This window comes from Cyprinodon variegatus, unplaced genomic scaffold, assembly GCF_000732505.1.
Source record: "Cyprinodon variegatus isolate N-32 unplaced genomic scaffold, C_variegatus-1.0 Scaffold131, whole genome shotgun sequence".
NCBI lineage: Eukaryota > Metazoa > Chordata > Actinopteri > Cyprinodontiformes > Cyprinodontidae > Cyprinodon > Cyprinodon variegatus.
The window spans coordinates 1,358,901-1,378,349 of record NW_015150584.1 but is presented as its reverse complement, the minus strand read 5'-3'; the positions used below and the strand labels follow the sequence as shown (position 1 = coordinate 1,378,349).

The window sequence follows — 19,449 nt, the reverse complement described above, 5'->3', positions numbered from 1 at the left end:
AAGCACCTAAGACAAAGTAATTGTATCAATAAATTTCTTTAATTGTCTTTTCTCTCTGTGTGAGTTTTTCAGATTGAAGTCTAGTTAGCACAGATTAAAATGCCTAGCTTGGTGCACTTATTTTCTTAGGTGCATCCAGTTGGCCTGCTTTTTAAGTAATGATAACTATTGGGATTTTACATTGCAAATAAAAATGTACTATTTGACTTAAATACTTTTTAAATAATTTAGCAATTAGACACAAGGTTTACACAAAAATGATATTGGATTATTGCCTAGAATACATCTCTAATGTATTATACATTTAAAAATACAACAGTTCACAGATAAAAATTCTGTTAAAAATAAATTCCTAGTCAAATGATCTAGTTTGAAATTAAGATAAACATGGTCGAAGTTTACCTTCAAGCCAATATATATTTACTCGCTTTGCGAGTCCAAATGGCTGCAAAAAAAAAAAAATAAACAAACAGAGCAAAAACAGTTGTTGTGTTTTTTGCCCATAGGGTTAAATGTGTAAACTGAATAAAGTTAGCAAAAGTATTATTTTATCTGGAAACAACCAAACTTGGAGCTGGAACAAATATCTTATTTTGATAACCCCTTAATCTTGTTTAGGCATCATAACCACCCAACCACCGCTCTACTCTTTTATCTAAAAGATGCCACAAAACAAATAAACTCTTGTAAATCATAATTTTGACTGGAAACTTACGTGTGACAGCACACATTTCGTAAAATTTTATCTACTTCTAGCAGCAAACATATGCTCCTTTTTTTTAACCACACTCTTTTTCTTGCAAACGACAGCTGGTTTGACAGCGACCACCTACAACAAAACGAGAACTGGAAAAGGGTTTTGCACATTCACCAGTCATGTTAGGAAGTGGAATTGTGGGGTTATAAACTTCACATATTTTCCTCTTGGAACTAATAAATGGTGTTTGCAACAACCACATCCCAACGTTCAGTCAAGTCTGTAGCTTTCAAATAACATCCTGTTTCAGGCACAGCAGGAGGGAACTTTGATGTAAATTTCACTGATGCTTTTGGAAGGCAGCTCATGCATCTGTAGCTTGGTTCCAGCTGGAAGAGCAGGCCCAGCTGCAGAGAAAATTTGCTAATTTTCTTTTAAAAAGTGTAGCTTATATCAGACAACACTAGATATATTCCAAAGACGTATCTATGACAGCTATCGAACATGATCTACTTGTAGCCCTCTTTTACTCACCAATTAACTGAGTGGGCTCTGGGTTCTATCAATCTTCTTTTCTTTAAATTTTATGTCTTTGATCTGTACACTATTCAGATTTTGTATTGCACACTTAATATTAAACCAAGAAATTGCAGACTGAATCATCACTGTACACAAAGTATAACGTGTTAACATTTCCCATCCATTTATTGAGAAGAATAAAAACACAAATAAGGAGGGATAAAATAATTACTTTTGAAAGTTACTTTTTTTAAAAGAAAAACAAACACAAACCCAAAAGTAAAACACCCACAATGGGTTAATCCATATTCACAGTTCAATATTTAAAAAACAAAAAAACAAAATTATAGACTAATTCTAAAGCCGGCAAACTCCAACTTAACCCTACGTTGCAGGCCTGTTCTGATGCTTGTGATGAGGGGGAAAAAAAAGGAATACCTGGTGGAAGATTATGTAAAAATCCTACAGAAACGCTCTGCTCTGTTCAGTCCTCGTCTCCAGCGGGAAAGAAAAAAATACTGGCGCTCACAGTCACAACTGCAACCAGGTGCGTAATCCACAAACGGTCACAAACTTTGTCTCCAACGGTGCCAGAGGTCCTCTGAGCGCTTCCTGGTGGCTCAGAGTGCTATCTGGTTCCAAACTCTCTTGTCTGGTTGAGTACCGGTCCGTTGCAAGCTCCTACATCCAGCTGGATAAGCGAGCGACGGGAGCCTATATCCCATTAGCGAGTTGCTAATGGAGGCACCGCTGGGATCTGCGATAGCCACCATTGCATAACAACGTTAGCATTGTCGTTGTCTACGTACTGGCCAAAGTTTTGGTAAGTGAGTGCAATGTCTTCTTGCCGAAACATCTGTGTGATGACTGGCATTAGGGCTCGCAACTCACCCATGATTCGGTCAGCCTTTTGCTGACTAAGATTGCCCCTCGTAGCAAATGCAATCAGCAGGATAAATATCCCATACAAGCACCTTTCACGTTCCCTGCAGTCTGGGTGCCTGATAATGGTCATGAGAAGGTGGAGTTGACCCGTAAGAGTCACTCCATCCACCCAAGCACCGTCCGCCCGATTGTACACCTGACACACGATGTTATTATCTGCCTCAAGTCTTAGAACAATATCGGCGAACCATGCAGCCTCTCGGAATCGGGACACATTTTTGAGGATCCGGCTGAGCTCTTCCTGGGCCAAGGGCTGAGAGAGACACTGCTGAAGAGGGAAATTTGGCGCAAGTGTCTCCGCAATGATCTGCTGACGCGCAGCGGATTCCTGCCCCCGCTCCACACGTGCCGCTGATATGACTCCGATTAATGCCAGATGCTCGACCGAGAATCCATCGCCATCCATCACGCCCTTATCGAATGGCGCAACCCCCAGATTCTGGAAAATGCAGGGCCTAACCCCTCCTCCAACAATCAGAGCACTAAATACTGAGGGCTGATCGGCTGCACCCTTGAATCGCCTGTTTTCTCTGGCTGGCTCAGCAGCTGAAGGTCCTGCCATGAAGTCTGGTGGAGGTGGATGCTTCTCTCCCGGTCTTATGTTATACATCGCATTAAAGTGTGCGGTCTCGCGAAGTATCTGTCGCACTTCTTTACGCAGTTTTGAAATTGTTTCCCCATTGGCTTTCCCATCCTTAGTCGCCATGACAAGCCGTCAAAGACGTGGAAACAAGATTTTAATGCAATAATGAGTTAGTCGATTGGATTATCTCCCTACGTGGCTCAAGAACGGAGCCAACTACTAACTGGTGACCTCAGAGTGAGAACAAACCTCTACCTTTCTTTAGTGAACATAAAGCCCTCCCCGGTTCAAACTGGTCCAGATCCTGGACCGGTCGAGGGCTTGCGCCCTCGACCACTTGCGAGCGCGCGTTCCCCCGGAGGAGGGGCCCCTCTCCCTGCATGTGTGGAAGGAGAGCCAGGCAGGCGGGCTGCCATGCCGGGCGACCCTGGCCCAGGAGCAATCGGACGCGGCGGGGCGGGTGCGCTCTCTGGAACCGGGCCAGGCGCCGGGGGAACACCAGAGAGGGAAGCAACTGCGCCACGGCCGCCGCCGGGACCCAGCTCTGGGGCCGGCGCCGGTGGGCAAGCAGCGGGCAGTGGTGCCCTTGGTACATGCCGCGAATGGCCTCCCCTGCCCCGTATGTATAATTAACCCATGCATTTAAAAAAAAGTCTAAGTTAATATTAATAAATAGCTGAGTTCACCTAACATAAATAGTTTAAAAAAGGTTAAATACATTTTTCTGGAGTTATTTAAAATGTTCATTTTGTAAATTTTGAGTTTGGAGTTTTAATTATCATGAATTTCTAATACTATAAAAATAGTAAAAAGCAAGCTGAAATTGGGAAGTAAATCCAAAATAAAAATACTTCTTTTATCATATATTAAGTAGTTTTAAAGGTTTGTTAAAGTTTTTAAGAGTCAAAGTCAATGTGCATGTTTGCTTAAAGGAGAACGGTGTTTTTAATTTTTTTTTACATTGGCCCCTTGATTTTACGTTACTACATCATGTTCTACTCACCCATTTCATTTTTTTTCATTTGGAGCCGTTCAGAAGATATTCCGTTAGGTTATATCTAAGTAACGTCTTCCTATGGGCAAACGACTTGAAGGCACAAACTAAACTGTTCATTATTTATTCTTTATGGTACACCAGCATTCATAACATGTAGGCCAATTACTGTCCCCCAAACATCTGTGATTATATTTTTGATATTTATATCTTTTAAATACGAAGCGCGCCGGACTGGAGTTAACGTCAAATCAGGGGCCAAATGTAAAAAAAAAATGCGTTTTCATTTAATTAACACAGCATGTCAAATGGCACCATGGAGATATTTTAGGCAACGAAAGGTATACCTACTTCAAACCTAAAAAGTCAGAATCCATTAATCACTTCATGACAAAACATATATAAACAAAAATGCTGTAAAGTAAGAAACCTGTCGTTATAGAAATATGCTACCTTATTTCTACTGAACAACCTCACAAAGGTCTAAATAACCTTTGAGTATATATTTTCCAAATAAGTCATATGCTAATGGTTGTTATAGTTTTCCTAATGCGTATTAAGTCCTTGTAGCAAAACATGAGTTTTTTCAGTCCCCCCCAAACCATTTATAGACTGAGTGAAGTCAAGACATCTGGATTCAAAAGACCCTGCCAAGGCTTGTTAAAAAATAATTCGTTTTCAATCTCCTGTTTGTACATTAAGCACCTCCACATCTCACTTTAGCTTGTAAGTCATAAATTACAAGTTTGGCTCTAATGAAAAACGCTGAGCTAAGATGATGTTAAGAGCCTGGGACTGCTGGTGCGGGAAGCCCTGAAATGTGTATGTGTAGCGCGTCTCAAGAGCACTAGGCCCCTGTGGATAATATCTGCATGAGTACAAACAAGCCAGTCTCTAGAAATTCAGACATACACAGATCGCAGACCAAAATAGACCCACTGGTACACAAAATAGGCCTGCATCACACCGCGAGACAATCCCACAACCCAGAGGGACATTTCTAAAGGGCTGCCTCAACTTAAAGAGCAGCTCTGTCTGAGTCAGACCAAACAGAGACAGCTACTCCAAATTTCTCTGTAGTACGCGGAGGTGCACAAGGCGGAGGCCTTAATCCATTACATGGCGTAACCTTCTCTCTGAACACCTGCTCAGCTGGATGGTGGCCAGAAAGCTGATCAGTCAGACTAAAACGCTTCACTGAGACACTGTTTGATGTGGACGGATAGAACTTTCTCAGATTTTAGAAGCTGCCTTTAAAGATTTTGGCTTCCTTTTTGAAAACACAGGTTGTTCTTGTTCATAATTAGTGGCTAGTGAATGTCTACACTTTACAGCTGTGCAAACTACATAGCCAGACGCTGCTGATTACTCCACCTGAATGGCCTTTAAACAACTCAAGTGAATTTAATACCATTGTCTACAAAAGCTCATGTGAGGTCAGACACTAATGTAGCAGGTGAAAGTGCAGATATTAAATATTTTACAAGAGATTGTTAATCAAGTTTGTGTGTTTGTCTTTCTGTCCGTCTGTGTACAGGATAACTTGAAAAGTTATGAACAGATTTTAATGATTATTTACAAAAGGTGCTCCTCAGTCCAAGGAACAAACCAAAGAGTTTTGGTGATGATCACCATCATAACCTGGATGCAGGAATCTTTTAAAAGACTATTTAACATTATTTGTTGGAATAAACAGTTCCTCCTAAACCAGAAAGTCATAGCAGTGACTATTGACAGGTTCAGCATCACTCAAAAAGTTCTAGAAGTATTATACTGAAGACAAAAACATGGGAAGGGTGAGTCTAAATCTGCTGATCAAACAACAAAGCAGAGTGAATGAAGAAGGTGAAGAGCAGAACAAACACCAGAGGCTGCAGAAACACACTGCGCCCGATTTCTAAACTTATGAAAGGACTTTAAGGAAATAGTTTCCAAAGGTGCACCTCCTGCCAAGGAACAATTCAAAATTTTGTAATGATCCAGATCATGAGCGAGTTTTAGCTATAGGTGTAAGTCATAATATGGGGAAACAATTTTACAGCTTGGCAGAGGTCTGCACTCTCAGAGCACTTTTCTAGTAGTTAATGTTCTCACTTTAATGATACAATAAATAAGCAACAATTCTATTAAATTTATTTAATTCATATAGCACTAATTCACAACACATGTCATCACAAGCCACATTATAATCCAACCTGTTGTCAGACTGGTTCAAAGTTTTCAAAGGACAACCAATCGACTCAATCCATCACACCAAGCATACTTGTAGCAACAGTGGAGAGGAAAACTCCCTTGAAACAGGAAGAAACCTCCAGCAGAACCAGGCTCAGTGTGAATAGCCATCTGCCGAGACCGACTAGGGTTCAAGGAGACAGAACACAACACTTACTTCAAATGTTCCACAATTCTAACGTGGATTATTTAAGTAGTCCATAACATCTATGAGTGTTTGGATTGTGAAACAAAGTCTGGAAACTGTTTACTTTGGTTATTCATTTCTATTGCAAGCATTTTTTTTTTGTCTGGAAATGTTTCCAAACAGCTAAACTGAAAAAAAATTATGTTACTGCTTTCAGCATTTACTTAATCATATTTAGTTACTTTAACACAATTATTTTATGTTGTTACCTGTTACCATGAAACAATTGTGTTAAAGTAACTAAATATGATTAAATAAATGCCCAAAACGGTTGCATTGTGACAGAGAAAAACACAGGAACCTTGGTGTAACTGGCAGTGTGCAGCAATATCTTGGTGGAGCAGCAGTTAGTTTTGTCCCTGGCATAGGGGAAACGAGGACAACTTTACAGCAAAAACTGAAACACTGACATTAGTTTTTGGAGCAGATAACAACTGTACTCTCCCTCTCTCATCCGAAAATTCTCCTGCCTCCTCTACCGTTTTAAATATAATAGTCTCTCTGGGTGCTGCTTTATTTAGATGGCAGATGTGCAATTATCCAGGACCACAATCTCAGTGTGAGCTAAACTAAAGGCTCTTTACATCCTCTCTGTTAATTTGTCTGTCCTCTCCTTCTTTGTGCTCCTTCTTGTGTCGACTTAAGTGGCTTGCTGCCTTTTAGGGGGTGAGAAATGAGGACACCTTGAGTCAAGCTGCCATGTTCATTTAAAAGGTACTCCAGCAGTTTATAAAAACTCACACATGCTCCTTTGACATAAGTGGCTGCACCTGCTTGGCCGTGCGGATGCTGGGTAATCAAGTTTCTTTAGTTTGGGAAACACATTCTGGTTTTTTGGTGTTATGTGTGGTGTAAGAGGGATGTTATGAGAGGGCTGCCCTGCTTCGTCTAAGGCTTTCCTTCAGGGTCACAGCTGGAACGTTCACCCCTCATTCTAACTTCTTCCTCTCTCATTTCCTGCCTTTTCCACATGAAGGTCACTGAACGAGTTTCCTCTTTCTGTTTTCTATTTTATTCACATAAACCTCATTTCTTTTAGTTCCCCTTTGTTGGTGACTCTTTTACTCCTCCTGTTTAATAATTTCATTTTTTATCACTTCTTATTTGCCCTTTCTAAATTCTTTGGTGGGTTTTATTTTTTCTTTGACTCTCAGAGAAGCAAAATGGTTTTCTATTTTTTGACTTGTTTGTGATTTCCTGCCAACAGAAATCCATTCTGAAAGAAACATCAGGTGATTTTGCAGATCTTTGTAAGTCAGAAAACAACTAAACCCTGCCTCTCTCTCCATACAAGCAGGACTGACTCATGTGGAAGGTATGTGCTGAGTCTACAACCTCTGTCAGCGTTGGTCTCTGGAATTTCAGTTTGATGGAGGAACGCCCAGCCTCACCAGTCACACCAAATCCTACTGCTGCTGTGGCCCATTCTTTGTTTTTAATCCCTGTGTTTTGCGCCGTCCATCATTTATGTGTGTTTTGCTGCAGAGGGAAAGAAACACAGATCTACGGGTGAAGTGGGGAGACCGGTGTGTGCAGCTAAATCTGTGCCAGCAATCAAAGAGTGTGGCTTTGGAGGGGATCAAAGAAGTAGGCCACACATGTCTGAACCTAAAAGAGCTGCAGGAGTTTAGAGTCACTCCTCTTAAAGATTAAGAAAATACCACTGACTGTCAATGTTTTACTAATAAATTGTAAAACAGTAGTATATGTAATTATTATTGTATATAAAGTTGAACTTTTAAAACGCACCACACTACCCATCCACATGTATGGATATAATTTTTTTTTTGCCAAAAATTAAATAAAACTGCGGGAGATGTTCCACAATTCTGTTTCTGGCAATAAGCTTCTGATATATATAAATTTATTTTATTGTTTTTTAACTACATTAGCATTGCTTGTTTTACTTTAGTTGCATTTGGTTGTATATAATGTGCAATGCAACTTGGTGTTCAGATCCATTTTACAACAAAATAACTCAAAATCACAGAATATGAACAAACGCTCTATTAAATAATATTCCAGTAAAACTTGGATAAAGAAAAAAAAAAAAAATAAGTTAGCAGTTTGGAAATCCCAGCAGTTAACCTCTACTGATACATAGTAAAAAATAATTGAAAGCTCTTTAAAACTTACATCCATGGTTAAAATGCTTTACCACTTCCTTTTATTTTTCTGTACCAATTTATCTTTTTTTTTTTTTTTCCAGAGCCTCCCATGCTTCCTTGTATTCAAACACAGACACATACGTTTATTTTTTTCCACAGGAGCCTTGCTTGTTTATCAGAGGTCCAGTTTCCATGACAGCTGCTCCCCTGAGGAGAACTATTCCCAGCAGACATCCTAGCTGCCTTTTCTCTGAGAACGCAAAACAATCAGTTTTCCCAACAAAGCCACATGAGAAGGCTTTGCTTCCTGGGAGATGTAGAAACACTGTTCCAATACAGAACCCTTACAAACAACTACAATGCCCATGCAACATGAATACAAACATTATAACTCTCTCCAAGGAAGCTAAATTATTCAAACATGTATGTCTGTATTTATAAAAAAAAAAAGGAAGGTTGTATTTTATTTTATTAGAAGAGGAGTTCTAATGATTTTTATTTTATTTTATGCATAACAGTTAAACAAAGTACACTGATCTCAACTCAACCGGAGTACCTTGATCAATGCTCTTAACTCCAGGCCAAATGTTCTACTTTTGAATGGACACAGAGGCTGAGTCACACAGCAATTAGAGCAGAGACAACTTCTCTTACTCCTTCACCTGTAGCACCGCACCTACAGGAAGCTGTGATCAGGGAGGGGTTAAAGCTCGCCTATCTTCACTGTGTTGTGGACCAACACCCTGTGTGTATACATTCACAATGACACAGGACATGGGCTCTGTGGGGGTAGGGGGTGACCGAGCAACTAATGAAAAGGAGTATAAATGACTAATTCAAAACAAACCACAGATAGCATGACAGGGAAATAAGGAAACAGATGTTAACAGTAATAATTGTAAATCAACGTTCGACTTAAACCCTTCATTGTGAAATATAAGATTAATAAGATGACCGCTTTTAATCCAGATGTGTCATCACTAGTTGTTATTTTGGTCTAGGGAGGGGAGGGCGTGGGTATCTGAAAGCAGATACTGAAAGCAGAAAAGAAACTACTGTAATCTGGGCTTGCTTAAAAAAAAAAAAAAAAAAAAAAAAAGGTTGACCCAGCGTTAATACTGCATAACTGAAGGTAATCTTGAAGGTCTGGTCCTATAATGGATCGCAGGAAAAGAAAAAAAAACTCCAAGCTCATCTCAAAACTCGACTTCTGTTTATGTTAATGGTCAGCCTAATTACAAGCCTTGTAGTGCAGTTATTACACAACGGCACCAACCTCACATAAGCTTGAGGTCGGCCTGGTGATTACTTGGAATGGTGAGGTGGGTGGTAAGAGGGAAGTGGGAGTGAAAAAAAAAGGGTGGGATACAACGAGCCAAACCGGGCCGTCTGAACCCAGCCCAGGCCCTGATACCGGACTGGTGATTTGAAAATGTCTGCGGTCTGAACCACTTAACCTCTGCATCGGGAAATCCTTTGAAACAGCTAAGGATGTGGAAATAAGGGATGTCTCTAGCCAAAGAAACGTGGAGTTAGGGATGAACTTAATGACAGTTTAAAAATCATTTGGCTAAAATAGGGCCTGTAGTTCTGAAAGGATAGTTCAGGGTAGTTCAGGATAGTTCAGATTTTGTGGGTTTATCAGTTGTTAGGGGTTTGGATGATTGCATTTCAGAGAAATTGATGTTCAGACAGTGCTGTAAAAATGCATTATGAAACAAATCATCTAAGCTTCAGCCAGGTCGGCTATACAATGTAAAACTACAGAGTGCATAATTAATATAAAATGATTTTATTGTTTCTTTACATTACTTTTCTTTCGGTTTATATGGTTTCTCTGCCACTATAGCTTTGCAGCAGATGGCAGACCAACATAAACTCTGATCAACTAATCAGACTTAACACACCAAACTAAATTTTATGTAAATAATCAAATAAGATAACACGGAAACGATTTGGAAATATAATTTGCATAAGCTGCTATAAATATATTGAGACTCGGACTCTGGATGTGTTCATTTTGTCCTCATACACTGAAATGACCAAACAACAACAACAATCTAAAGTCAGGTTTGAAAAGCCTGAGGTCTTAGAGACGCCTAGAATTTGATACCAAACATGGCTGCCAATCAGTGGCCACCCAACTGCCTCCATCAAAAATGTGGCAAGTTGTTTGTTAGAGGACTGAAGCTGAGTTTTCCATACATCATTGAATGCATCAGCCTTTTGTGACTGCAGGACCACATGATGGTTAGAGTTTTCAATGCTGCCAAACAAATAAAAACGATGAAAGCCAAAACAATAAGCTATTCCTTTGGGCTTCTGATGTTGTGTATCCTTTAAAACTAGAGGTCCAAATAGTGCTTAAACTTTAAGCAATTTCTTCCAGACTTCTTTCAAATTTGACATTTTTTATGGGCTTTACATACAGAATGTGACATACTAATGCTAGAAAAAAAACAAACAGTGTAAAAAAAAAAAATAAAAAAAAAAAAAGCACCTTTGTTACCCTAACAATTCTGAAAACACATGGTTAACCTTTGATAACCTTCTCCAGTACCAGAATAAAATCTGACCATGAAATATCAGTGACCCACACTAAAAAAATCTGAAATAAACCCTTTGGAAAAATAAACACTTTGGTTTCAGTGGACACCAACGTCACATCTGGGTGCATATTTATATAAACGACGTGCACAAGAGAAAAGTAAGCAGATTATTATTTTACCCAGATGAGAGTCGATGATCTGCAAACTATTTTATAATTTTCTTTTAAAAACAAGTACCTATAGTGTATCCTTATTTTTATCCCTTACGGCCCAAAAGTTGCAACGACTCCTATTCAAATCTAGGTAATGCACATATTTCAATATCTACGTATTCAGATGTTTCAATCTATCTCTAGAGCTGGCTTTATACATAGTAATTTATACGTCCACTGCGTCATCCAGAGCAAAACGTTGCCGTGCAACAGTCCTCACTTGATGTGTGTAGAATCTGTCCATGGATCATCTTTCATTACTGCCAAGGAGGTTATGTTTTCATCAGTGTTGTTTGATTTTCAAAATGACTGAATGACTGAATGAATGCTGAAAATTTCAGAGAAGGTGCGTATCGTGAAATGCAATGAATGTCACAGGAAATGAGCTACTTCATCTGTGCTCTCTGAGTGCTTTTGTAGTTTTGAAAATGTACTGGCTTTACTCTCCCCATGTGTCCACTGTATTTTGCTCCGTCATTCGTCACAAATAGACTTGATCTGATGGGCGACAGGGGAAGCTGTGTGTCATGCACACTGACTACATCACCACACAGACTAAAAAAAGATTCAATTTGCGACAGAACGGAGGACGCACAGATGATGTCAGACGTCAGAAACAAAAAAATTATTTCATAGTTTTTTTCAGATTTTTCAAGACTGCCAAGAAACCCACTTCTTTATGAACATGCTCTTTCAGTGCTTGAGGAAATACAGACAAATGCATCTTTCATTACGGATATTACTCATACTTAACAATGAGCAATTCATGCAGGATTTCTGACTTGGACTGCCGATCTCTGTCATGATCTTTAGAAAAATCTGATTTAGTCTTTGCAGAACCCAAATAGAAAAGAAAAACAATATTTCTCTCGAATATTTATTTCCTTCTTGGCTTATGTAGGCTCAGAAAACTTTAAGGAAACAATATTTTGTATCTTTTAGTTCATTCCTACCGAGAATTATGAAAAAAATCCTCATCCATGCGTTTATAAATGTTCTAATTGATTAATGTAACAGGGTTTTCACAGGTCTACATAAAATGTTCACCAGACGGCTACAGTTATTCCAGAATGCTGCCTGTGTCCTCACTAATGTCAAGAAAGTAGAGCACATCATTGAAGTTCTAAAATTCTAACGGTATATATCTTTATCTTAAAGAATAGACTTTAAATATGTATGTTAGTCTATGAATCAGTGAATGGCTTAGCTTTAAAATACATTACAGACTTTTTGTCAGTGTTTCCACCACTCAGGTCTCTTCTGGCTCAGTATTACTCTGCATAGCCAGAACCAGAAATGGCAGCTTTTAGTTCATATGCTCTGATTATCTGAAATAGTCTCAGATGACTGCAAAAGTGCCAGAAGATGCTAAGAATTTAGCTCAAAAATGTATTTGTTTAAATTCAATTCAATTCAATTAAATTCAGTTTATTTATATAGTGCCAAATTCACAACACACATCATCTCAAGGCACTTCAACCAGATCATACAGTCANTAGTTCAGATTTTGTGGGTTTATCAGTTGTTAGGGGTTTGGATGATTGCATTTCAGAGAAATTGATGTTCAGACAGTGCTGTAAAAATGCATTATGAAACAAATCATCTAAGCTTCAGCCAGGTCGGCTATACAATGTAAAACTACAGCGTGCATAATTAATATAAAATGATTTTATTGTTTCTTTACATTACTTTTCTTTCGGTTTATATGGTTTCTCTGCCACTATAGCTTTGCAGCAGATGGCAGACCAACATAAACTCTGATCAACTAATCAGACTTAACACACCAAACTAAATTTTATGTAAATAATCAAATAAGATAACACGGAAACGATTTGGAAATATAATTTGCATAAGCTGCTATAAATATATTGAGACTCGGACTCTGGATGTGTTCATTTTGTCCTCATACACTGAAATGACCAAACAACAACAACAATCTAAAGTCAGGTTTGAAAAGCCTGAGGTCTTAGAGACGCCTAGAATTTGATACCAAACATGGCTGCCAATCAGTGGCCACCCAACTGCCTCCATCAAAAATGTGGCAAGTTGTTTGTTAGAGGACTGAAGCTGAGTTTTCCATACATCATTGAATGCATCAGCCTTTTGTGACTGCAGGACCACATGATGGTTAGAGTTTTCAATGCTGCCAAACAAATAAAAACGATGAAAGCCAAAACAATAAGCTATTCCTTTGGGCTTCTGATGTTGTGTATCCTTTAAAACTAGAGGTCCAAATAGTGCTTAAACTTTAAGCAATTTCTTCCAGACTTCTTTCAAATTTGACATTTTTTATGGGCTTTACATACAGAATGTGACATACTAATGCTAGAAAAAAAACAAACAGTGTAAAAAAAAAAAATAAAAAAAAAAAAAGCACCTTTGTTACCCTAACAATTCTGAAAACACATGGTTAACCTTTGATAACCTTCTCCAGTACCAGAATAAAATCTGACCATGAAATATCAGTGACCCACACTAAAAAAATCTGAAATAAACCCTTTGGAAAAATAAACACTTTGGTTTCAGTGGACACCAACGTCACATCTGGGTGCATATTTATATAAACGACGTGCACAAGAGAAAAGTAAGCAGATTATTATTTTACCCAGATGAGAGTCGATGATCTGCAAACTATTTTATAATTTTCTTTTAAAAACAAGTACCTATAGTGTATCCTTATTTTTTCCCCTTACGGCCCAAAAGTTGCAACGACTCCTATTCAAATCTAGGTAATGCACATATTTCAATATCTACGTATTCAGATGTTTCAATCTATCTCTAGAGCTGGCTTTATACATAGTAATTTATACGTCCACTGCGTCATCCAGAGCAAAACGTTGCCGTGCAACAGTCCTCACTTGATGTGTGTAGAATCTGTCCATGGATCATCTTTCATTACTGCCAAGGAGGTTATGTTTTCATCAGTGTTGTTTGATTTTCAAAATGACTGAATGACTGAATGAATGCTGAAAATTTCAGAGAAGGTGCGTATCGTGAAATGCAATGAATGTCACAGGAAATGAGCTACTTCATCTGTGCTCTCTGAGTGCTTTTGTAGTTTTGAAAATGTACTGGCTTTACTCTCCCCATGTGTCCACTGTATTTTGCTCCGTCATTCGTCACAAATAGACTTGATCTGATGGGCGACAGGGGAAGCTGTGTGTCATGCACACTGACTACATCACCACACAGACTAAAAAAAGATTCAATTTGCGACAGAACGGAGGACGCACAGATGATGTCAGACGTCAGAAACAAAAAAATTATTTCATAGTTTTTTTCAGATTTTTCAAGACTGCCAAGAAACCCACTTCTTTATGAACATGCTCTTTCAGTGCTTGAGGAAATACAGACAAATGCATCTTTCATTACGGATATTACTCATACTTAACAATGAGCAATTCATGCAGGATTTCTGACTTGGACTGCCGATCTCTGTCATGATCTTTAGAAAAATCTGATTTAGTCTTTGCAGAACCCAAATAGAAAAGAAAAACAATATTTCTCTCGAATATTTATTTCCTTCTTGGCTTATGTAGGCTCAGAAAACTTTAAGGAAACAATATTTTGTATCTTTTAGTTCATTCCTACCGAGAATTATGAAAAAAATCCTCATCCATGCGTTTATAAATGTTCTAATTGATTAATGTAACAGGGTTTTCACAGGTCTACATAAAATGTTCACCAGACGGCTACAGTTATTCCAGAATGCTGCCTGTGTCCTCACTAATGTCAAGAAAGTAGAGCACATCATTGAAGTTCTAAAATTCTAACGGTATATATCTTTATCTTAAAGAATAGACTTTAAATATGTATGTTAGTCTATGAATCAGTGAATGGCTTAGCTTTAAAATACATTACAGACTTTTTGTCAGTGTTTCCACCACTCAGGTCTCTTCTGGCTCAGTACTACTCTGCATAGCCAGAACCAGAAATGGCAGCTTTTAGTTCATATGCTCTGATTATCTGAAATAATCTCAGATGACTGCAAAAGTGCCAGAAGATGCTAAGAATTTAGCTCAAAAATGTATTTGTTTAAATCCAAGTTTGACTTTTTTTTATTTAAACTGGTGACTGGAACATCACAGTTCCTTTACCTGCCTTTAGTATCCCACTTTATTATATTTTTCTGACTTTTTTTTATCTATGTGTTATTAATTCAAATCACTTTCAATTGTCATATCACTGAAATGTGTTATAAAACATAGTATTTACCAGTTCACCCTTTATAGGGCAAGTTACTATTTTTGATCACTTGCATTCCCCTTACAAATGGAGTCCCCCCGCGACCCTCAGTGAGGTCTAGAAGCACAAGATCTATATCCAGCCATTCAGCTAAGACACTGCTACATGGCTGTACATCTTATTTTGGCATTTGACCAATTAGATGAACCGTTGAATGATATATTACCTACTGTAAATTAAATAGAAAAAAAGGTGGAATAATAGAAGAAATCTACATTATGGAAAAAAAGACATCAATTGAGACTTCAGTAAACTCAAATGGAAGAAAAGTGGATGAAATAGACAACATTCAAGACAAAAGACAGCAACAAAAAATAAAGAACTAGACAAACCAGATGGGACAAGGGTGAAATAGAGCAGGCATCCCCAAACTCGGTCCTCAAGGCCCCCTGTCCTGCAGGTTTTAGAGGTTTCTCTGCTTCAGCACAGCTGGTTATAATGATTGCAGGAGACCAAAAGCCTGTTAATCAGCTTTCAATTAAAATCAGCTGTGCTGGAGCAAGGAAACCTCTAAAACCTGCAGGACAGGGGGCCTCGAGGACCGAGTTTGGGGATGCCTGAATAGAGAAATGGCTCCCAAGCAAAGCTTTTATGTGATCTTATATTGAATGTGAAGTGTTCATGTACATTGTGCATGTAAACAACTGTGAAAAATACTAACAAACAGTTGAATGTTAAAAAAAGTTAATAAGACTAGTTAACAATTATATTAACATTAATGCTAATACTGCTACAATTTATGTTGAACCATAAAAAAAAATGTGTTTCTTTCACTCTGAGTGTTTTTCATGAATATATTATAGAAGCACTTTTGTTATTTTTCTTAATATATGCGGGCAAGTTTGCGTTTCTTGTTATTACATTAAAATTGATTTTTGCCATCAAAATATCCATATTTTCTGAAGGTCTTGTCCTGGATTCCAATAACACTATTGGCTTAAAATTATGATTTTCAAAGTATTTCACTGAGTGCCCTAGAAATTCCCTCCTACAGGTCCTAAATTACATATTAACTTCATGTTTTATAACAGAGTTTAATCCGTTCAGGTTAAAACCCTTTGACTTCTGCATCTCTTGTCCCTTTAAATTGACTTCTGCCTGAAGTTTGACCCATCAACAGTGACGCGCTGAACTTCAGTAGAAGCCAGAAAAAAAAAAATACTGAACAGTAATTAGTTCAGCATTCTTTAAACCATTCTTGGCAGACAAAATATTTAGAAAAATGAGAAATAGGCGCTGCGTGCGCATGCATATCACATTTCCATAAACAAACATTGAAGTTCCTGCGGCTCTGTAAAGTATGGCTGAGTTTTCACTCAGCTTTAACAAGATTCACACAAAAAATATTGATTTTGAACCATTTTTGTACTTTCTTTGTATTTTTAAAAAACATTACAGGCGTTTCAGCTGCTCTGTGGAATAAAGCCAAACTCACTGGATTATTAGAAAGAATCTGCTGTCGAAGTGAAGATTTGACCCGCGGCTGGATATTTGCTGACAGCATGAAATGAAAACCTCGGATAAAACCAGACAGGACAAGAAGTTTGGGAAAGTTTGTCTCCATAACTTACCAACAAGAACGCAGATCACGTCCATAGCCACGTAAAGCCTCTTCTTCATCAAATCCGACATCTTCCTTTTGTTAGTCATGTGAAAAATATATCTTTTAAAAAAAACAAACTACTTGTTTTGTGGAGCAAACGAGTGCATTTGTGTTCTCTCACTTTGAGTTACGATCTATTGAAATAAACCTGCAGAACTGGTTCTTCCGTGATCCTCTTTTTCACCACTGCCTGGACTTGCGGCTGATGCGCGTAATTCTTCTGAAACTCGTGTTTCTGGGTGGCAGATAGTCTGCGGGCTTTCTGAAATCCAGCACCACTGAGTGCGCATTACTGCTGGAGAAAAATAACCCGAGGCAGCAGTGGAGAGCCTCCAGATTCCATGGCGCTGGTAGAGTCCCTACTGAGAACCATCCAGCCTGCAGTCTGTGTTCTCACACACCACCCATCTGCCTCTGGTCCCTCCTCCTCACTTCCTCCTCTGGCACCACTTGGACTAATACTCATCGTCGCAAATATTTCACTCATTTTACGCACAACTGACAAAACGCAAGATAAAGCCTCTCAGCTTTTTTCTCCTCTGGTGTATGTAAAGCATTGAATCAATAACCTTATTTCAGATAATCAAACAAAACCGCAAATTTAACACACGCAATTTGATGCATTATTGGTGCTATATTAAACCATATGCATAATTCAATGCTTATGTCCACGGAAGAGGTTTAGGGCCACTGCAAAAAAAAAAAAAAAAAAAAAAAAAGTTAACTGATTGTTTAATATTATTTCAGTTTAATATAATATTGGAAAAAAGTCAGAATTCTGACTTTTTTCTCAGAATTCTTTTTTGTCAGAATTCTGACTTTAATCTCAAAATCTTGGATCTTAAAGGAATAGTACACCCAAAACATGATTAGCCTTCATTTTCTACTCACCCCCATGCTGAACAACACTCTGGAGTACTTTTTTGATATCTCAAATGCATCTGGAGATCTGGGAGGCTTCTTGCTGTCTGCTGACATTCAAATAATGGAGGTCTATGGTGCCTGAGGCAGAAAGGTCCATAAAAGTCCACAAAAAACTTGTCAATATTCCTCCATACTGCTCGTCCAATATATTCCAAGTGTCCTGAGTGGGTAGCATCCAAAATTTACTCAAAACTAAGTCATTTAGAATGTTTTTAGAGCATAAACAGTAGTGTATAGGATTTCGTAAAAGCGTGTTCACGAGTCTACGGAAACTGCGGCAGACCAAACCAGACGAAAGTGCGCATTCAGCGTCTGCTCTGCCGATAATGAAAGCGTAGAAGAAGAAATGTGCTGTTTACCTGTGCAAAGAAAGAAACAACGAAAGAAAAATGTCTGAGGACTTCAGTGTTGAGGAAGAGCATGAGTTCTTTGCTGAGCTGAATGCGCACTTTCATCTGGTTTGGTCTGCCGCGGTTTCCGTAGACTCGTGAACGCGCTTTTAGGAAATCCTATTAACTACTGTTTATGCTCTAAAAACATTCTAAATGACTTCGTTTCGAGTAAATTATGGACGCTACCCACTCAGGACACTTGGAATACATTGGACGAGCAGTATGGAGGAATATTGACACGTTTTTTGTGGACTTTTATGGACCTTTCTGCCTCGGGCGCCATGGACCTCCATTATTTGAATGTCAGCAGACAGCAAGAAGCCTCCCAGATCTCCAGATGCATTTGAGATATCAAAAAAGTACTCCAGAGTGTTGTTCAGCATGGGGGTGAGTAGAAAATGAAGGCTAATCATGTTTTGGGTGTACTATTCCTTTAATCTCAGAATCTTGGATCTTAATGTAGATGGGCACCATGAAGGCAGAGATGTGGGAGCACTCAGCTTCACTGACAAATATGCGAGTTGTCTGAGAGGGTCAGTGACACATTGGTGGAAAATGACGGAATTAGGCGACTTTTTATGTGCCTGAGGGGTCCCTGGTGATGCTATTTCATTAATAGAGGAGCAGAAGGTGATTAAAACAAGAGAGCTAGTCTCTAAAACAGACATGGCTACGGCTTGATGCTAACATGTTTGTTAGCTGTCAGAATTCAGTCAGAATTCTGAGATTTAAGTCAGAATTCTGAGAATTAAAGTCCAAATTTTGAAAAAAAAAAAAAAGTCAGAATTCTGACCTTTTTCTCACATTATACTGAAATAAAATGTAAAAATCAGTTATCTTTTTAATTTTTTTCAGTGGCCCTAATCCTCTTCCGTATATGTCTGAAAAGGGGTATGAAGTAGTAAAAGTTATTATTCATATCCCTTCCTCAACACCAACAATCTTCCAGATTGCTGCTTTACATATTAGTCAATACTCAAAATGTCAAGTGAGTATATAATATAAATCAATTCATGTTCATATAAACATACATATAGCCATTCATACATGCATACATCTGAGAACTGTTAGATAATTAAAGCATTCATCAAGAGTGACAAAGAGATGATATTTGCAGTGTCGCCAAACTAAATTAGCTGGATGGAAATAACAATGCTTTAAAATTCTGACAGAACTATAAAGATCTTTAATTTAGGAGTCATATTTTATATCACCTGCAAAATCATCACAGAAACATATATCATATTCTAAAGGAAAAA

At 38.3% G+C, this 19,449-nt stretch overlaps 1 protein-coding gene across 1 annotated transcript in view; it reads right to left on the bottom strand.

The window, feature by feature from the left end:
* LOC107085726 (lipid phosphate phosphohydrolase 2-like) overlaps positions 1-17,270 on the bottom strand; it is a 30,267-nt gene extending 12,997 nt beyond the window's left edge. The window contains exon 1 of the mRNA XM_015376236.1: positions 16,843-17,270. Within this exon, the coding sequence (XP_015231722.1) occupies positions 16,843-16,921 (79 nt within the window). The 5' untranslated portion in view covers positions 16,922-17,270. The remainder of the gene's footprint in view (positions 1-16,842) is intronic.
* Positions 17,271-19,449: the final 2,179 nt, after the last annotated feature.